The sequence below is a fragment of the Lolium rigidum genome, chromosome 5 (genome assembly GCF_022539505.1).
Source record: "Lolium rigidum isolate FL_2022 chromosome 5, APGP_CSIRO_Lrig_0.1, whole genome shotgun sequence".
Classification (NCBI taxonomy): Eukaryota; Viridiplantae; Streptophyta; class Magnoliopsida; order Poales; family Poaceae; genus Lolium; species Lolium rigidum.
The window spans coordinates 78,363,876-78,369,934 of NC_061512.1; the positions used below are offsets into that span (position 1 = coordinate 78,363,876).

The 6,059-nt window shown below is 39.7% G+C and overlaps 1 protein-coding gene across 1 annotated transcript; it reads left to right on the forward strand.

Moving 5' to 3' along the window:
* Nucleotides 1-4,581: 4,581 nt before the first annotated feature.
* LOC124653360 lies at nt 4,582-5,187 on the forward strand. Its single transcript, XM_047192426.1, has one exon. The coding sequence runs from the start codon at nt 4,582-4,584 to the stop codon at nt 5,185-5,187; it is 606 nt and encodes a 201-aa protein (XP_047048382.1).
* Nucleotides 5,188-6,059: the final 872 nt, after the last annotated feature.

Genomic DNA, 6,059 nt, shown 5'->3' on the forward strand with positions numbered 1-6,059 from the left:
AGGGAGCACAAAATCGTGACGGTCCAATGGCACTACATTAGAAACATTCCTTGTGGCTCATACGGCCATGCATGTTTGGTCCCTTGCACATATAGTATGTGTCTTTCTTGAGAACATAAATATAGTATGCGCCTAGGAGAGTAAATATATATACATAGACCTATAAGTATTGGTTGCTGGGATGCTGGCTCTTAGCTTCATGGACTTAAAGTCTTAGTTTGCGAGTACCATAATGGAGAAGACAAAACAAATGCAACCGATGGAGTTGCACACATTACATAGTGTACCTTAAAGTCTTATATTATTCAGTTTTGTAAATGTCATTTGTGTAATCGAGAAGATCTATTCAAGTGCTATCCGAAGGGAAGATTATCACTACCACTTGGATGAGTACCTTCTAAACTAAAACACTCTTGGTTGAATGCGATTTATTAAAATATTTATCTTAAAGAAAATATACCCAATTCAGTTACATTAACTAATAGTAATTTTGTGTGCTTGTAAAAACTTCCGTACATGTTTATGCACTTAAGCAAACAACTACTGAAATCAAATATACTCCATCTGTTCCAATTTATTTGAAGTTCTTAATATATCTTAGTCAAACTTCTTTAAAATTGACCAAGTGTATGGAAAATTATATCAAAATCTATACCACCAAATTAGTTTTATTAGATTTACATAAAATTAATTTTCATACTCATATATTTGATGTTGCAGATATTTTCACATTTTGCACGCACTTGGTCAGACTTACAGAAATTTGACTTAGGACAAGAATAGGACTTTAAAAAAATGGAACAGAGGGAGTAGGTCCAAGCTACAACCTTTTCTTCATGGATTGGGATTCAAGTACTCATGTTCTAGGTCGCGTACTCATGTGGTCTTTGTAATAACGGATGAGCAATTGTAACTTTTGCCTTTAGAAACAAAAGTGCAAATGAAGTACTGGTGCATACGAGCACTTGAATCACTTACCTTCTCATGCATCATATCTGCATATGTATTGTTTCCAAAGAAGAACTAATGAGATCAAGGGAAATATGTTAGTACTCCCTCCGTTCCATTATTCTTATCGTGGTTTTAGTTCAAATTTGAACTAAGACCACGACAAGTATTATGGACCAAAAGGAGTACATGTGTTTATGCTTTTTTGAAAAGCATTCAGGCATTTATTTGTACTTCATGCATACCTTTTTGGGACCGCACCACCGTCATCATACTCCTAAAATTTATATTAGAATTTTCCTCCTCCCAAGTTGTTGCTTGAACTGAAATTCTTGTAATTCTATTGAATATCTCCATGATATTTGAAAAAAGGGGGAAATATACCTAAGCTAGTAGGTTGAATTAATTATGTAGTACAACATAATCTGCACATTAAATGACAGAACTTATAGTAGGGAGTACAAGAATGAATCAAGTCAAGGTGACATAATTTGAGCTTCAAAAGACAGGTTGATGGCAAGATGATAAACAATGCGATTTGAACACCGAAAAGGCATTACATATGATAGTAGGATAAATCAAATCTACATGATGCAATCTGAGAACTAAAGGACAGAAATCACAGTACAAAAATAAATCAAGTCAAGGCAACATTATTAGAGCACAAAAAGACACAATAGGGTACATGGACGAACAGAGTGTGGACAACATCAATATGTTTACTTCAGCAATGTGTTTGCAATGCCCATTAATTAATTGCAGGACCCACAGTATTCCGAATAAAGTAAAATAAAAACGAACCCACATATGAAAAGAAGAAACGGAAGCTAGACAGTGAAATTGGTCATCCTGTGCTTATGAACTGTAGGTATGATTTTGTCGAGATTTGTGGCTTGGCACCTTTCCCTCGAATTCATGGACCGAGAATGATTGATGCCTCCATGACATGTCCCATTCTGTTTGTGCAGAAGGTCTAGCAATAACGAGAGAGAAGACACCTTTCATTTTCTGCAGAAAGATCAGTAATAATTAGAGCTTATGTGACCATACTTTCAAGGTTGTTGGCTTTTGATGCATCATTCTCCCAGCTACACATTGTCACCTAATGCTGAAAAGATAAGTTCTTTCTATTGATACAAATGGCAAAAAAAAAAAAAGCTTACCAGCCAGTCACAGAGTGTACCATTATTAGGATTCAACTGATCAAAGCAACAAGTGAAGGGCTGAAAGTTATATTAGGAAAATAGAAGGATGGCATGATTATGGTTATCGAGTTAAACAATAAACTGATGGACATCTAGAGTATTTGAACATACTTCCACAGTCCACTATTGCGGACTTTGTGGCTACTTGTCGATGCACAAAAAATGAAGGTGCTTAGGTGGACATCAGAATCGTTAGGCACACTCACTAGTCACTACATTGTGGATTATCTGAGACTCAAATTTTTCTTGGCATCCTCCATTCCTCAAATATAATACAGTATTAAAGTTCCATACTGGTTTGCCATTTCTGCTGTTCTGTTTGCTTGAAAGAAACATGTTTCTTTTTTTTTTCAGGAACGCGCGAGAAAGCACGCCTTTTTTTATAGATAGAGGAAGAACCAAATACAAACTCCACACTTACAACACACGTGGCCAAGGCCAAAGAGGAAAAATAAACTCCTCACAAAAACCCCACAAGTTTCCACCTATCCGCTTCCTCGACAATCGAGTCGAGAAGAAGAGCCTCCGACCTAGATTTGTTCTTGAATATCCTATTGTTTCGCTCAATCCAAATCGACCTAAGAACCAACAAGAAGAGGGAGCGCGCTTGAGGCTTCAGCTTGGTCGGCCAGGACTCAAGCACACGCGGCCACCACTCGAGGAGGTCATCCACATTGGTCGGGAGAAGGGAGGTGCGGTCCAAGCCCTTCAGGACTTCGAACCAGATGGTTCGGGAGAAAGGGCATTGGAGGAGAAGATGGTCAATAGTCTCTGAGTGTTGCAAGCAGAAGGTGCAAGAATCGTCGTTAGTCAAGCCGTGATGAAGCCTTCGTTCTCCCGTCCAACAACGGTTCCACGCCACTTTCCACGCAGAAGGATGTTTCTGTCCCGAACAATACATGTCTCTGGTCGCAGAAGAAAAACTGTCCATGGGAAAGGAAAACCACGGGCCACTACGATATTATTCAAAAAAATTCAAAGACTGAACTCAGTCTCGTTATGTGTAAACAATTACTTGCAAAATTTCGATATATTAACATATCTCATTTGTTGTCTCCTGTTGTTCCTAGCTTCATATACATCCCTGGTAACAGCTTGGCCTTTGAAGTTTATCGCAAAAAAAAAAAAAGCTTGGCCTTTGAAGTAGCCTGGGGAAACTAGTGGTTGCTGGGTGTTTGAATTCAAAGTTTATTGTCAGTGAATCATGTGCCTTTTTTTCCCCTACATACTTGTCTGATCTGCTACTGTGCAACCCAGCTCTGTGATACTACATATATAATACTGCTACTAGGGCTTGATGAAAGATTAGATTGAGGTCACTAAGGATGAGCACTCCAAAGTAGATCTGTTGACTCAGGTACTTCGATGGGTTGGCTAAACTTGTTTCTTTACCTTAATTACATGCCTAGTTACCAAGTTTGACGCAACTCACGTAAACTGGAGTTTTGTTTTGTTTTGTTTTGTTTGGGGACACCATAGGATTCCTTTTTTTTTTTCCTGCTGATGGGATTCTGAAGATCTTATCCTATGGCACGAATTGATTACCCAAAGAATTTGAACTGTTAGAGAACAGAAGGATATCAAAATGCTTCATTGTTTTTTTAAAAAATAACTTTGTTTCCAATTTCATACATAAATTTGTGAAGAAAAGGAGGATTGGAGCAGATCATGAGCATTGGGCACCTTTCACTGCACAGAAGGAGAAGGCAGAAAAAGGGAAGATCCATTACAGTTTCACCTTTCATGGAAAAAGTAAAATGCTGCTTTCGAGAAGGTAAAAAGAAGGAACGGAAGAGATGAATTATCCTGGTGAGGCCCATGTGGTAAACTTTTAATTAACTCTTTGCACATGGCCACCCTCTTGTTCCTAATCTCACAACCCTGCCTTACATGTTGTCATCCCATAGGTAGGCACCAGTGCCATGGATGGACCACGCCTTAAATATTTCTGTCAAGCAGCACTTAACAACTCTGACCATGATGCCAAGACAACAGTTACCTCTACATAACCTAGTGCTACAAACAAAAGGACATGGGGTGTGTGCACTCACTGCAGCACTGGTAACAGTTCGCCAGAAAGTTTCAGTTTTCTAAGCATTAACTGTTGCAATTACCTTTGCATCCCATCAGTTTCAGATAGTAAAATATTTCTGCAGATGCATCCTACTACATGGTGATCCCTGCTCCTCCTCCCTTTTCCTCTTTGTGTCAATTCACAAATCCATATGATAGAGAAGCACACAACACACAACCTTTGCTTGCTTTCCCTGTGCAGGTTTTGTTATTTTAAAGGAAGCAGCAGCGGCAGCAACAATTCCTTCTTTCTTTCATGCTGTGTCTCATCATGGCTTCTTTCTTCTTTAGCATGGCTGCATCATTTGAGCCACTAAAGCCCTTCTTGCCCTTGTGATTGTGAGCAAAACTCTTGATGCTTCCCAGCTCCCAAATGGCCATACAACTCACGCTCCTACTCATTTCATGTAGCCTTTACAGTATGTATTCTTCTTCTTCCTCCTCCTCTTCTTCTTTCTCCACATCCTCCTCTCTTGCATTGCTGCTTCTGCTCGTTATCTCCACCTGCCTCTCCTTGCTCTTCTCGAACCTCAGACAGCTGATCAAAACCAGCTGCAGCCACAAAACTTCAATGGAGGAAGAGGCTGTTCATCATCCAGACAAGAGCGCCATGCCACAAGATGATGAGGTGTCTGCGGAGGACTCAGGAAGCCTCTCAGGGTCTTCTGATTGCCAGGTGAGCGAAGAATGGACCGAGGAGGCATCAGTGTCTGACGATGACGACGACGACGAGAGCCTTATCGAGATCTCCCTTGTTGATGGGCACTATGTGGGGCAACAGACGCAATGTCCCAGCTGGAAGAAGGAGCAGGACCTCGTCGCTGGTTTCCTGCCGGATTTGATGCTTGACAAGAGGGACTTCATGGACATCTACTCGGAGATCACCGAAGAGGACAACATGATCGAGATCGACATTGCAAGGGGCTCCATCAAGTGCACTAGCTTTGGCATCAAAGCATGAGTTCACCAGAGGTTTGGTGAAGTTAAAATATTTCTCTGAATCGGTCCAGAGCTTTCATCAGGAAAAGGGAGTCATAGTAGGTTGTACTGAACTACATGTGGTTTAGTGCCTTGCTTTTTTTTTACAAGAGCTCAGTTTTCATTTGTGATTCTTCGGTGGAAGTCTTGCTACATCTCTTATGTTTCGCTTTCTGAATATTATTGTAGAACAAATAACACGCGTGCACATATTCTGATCAAAGAGGTTTATAAGGAAATAATGTGCGTGTGCATGGCCCTTCTTTTCATAGTGTTTCAGACCTCAGTAGATGCTAATAATGATGTCAGGGCCAAGGGTAGCATTATCTATCTCAAGGTGGGGTATAATTGGTTGATTATGCCTTGTATTAGACAGTTTCTTTATAATGCAAATTAAAAATCCGAATACAATTTGTAAGCTGCGTGATGTGGTTTTCAGTTCTTACAGGTGTCTGAAACAATTTGTAAGCTTGTGTCCTTCTGATTCAAAATCTCAACATTTCTTCAGTGGAAAGTAGTGCAATGTGGTTTAAGAATCTAGGATAATCGGGTTTTTAGCTTGTGCAGCTCGGTACTTTTAGCCGCTGATGTTTGCCTTAAAAAATGCTATGAGATCTTCATGATTTGCACATCTATTATTAGCATCTAGTGCAAGTGTCTGAAACAAATATTGGAGGTATGTAGATCCCTTGTTTTCTGGGGAGATAATAAAACAATATAGAAATATTGTTTTTTCTGAGGTTTAGGTAACTGTAAAAAACACACACAGAAGTCTATATCTGATTTCACTCTGGGTATTTTCTCCTTTCTTCTATAAGGGAAAAAGGATAATCAGGTGGGTGTACAGTCATGTTG

Bases quoted from the DNA above. Each gene is read 5' to 3' on its own strand.
- LOC124653360 (XM_047192426.1), top strand. From the start codon at position 4,582: ATGCTTCCCAGCTCCCAAATGGCCATACAACTCACGCTCCTACTCATT.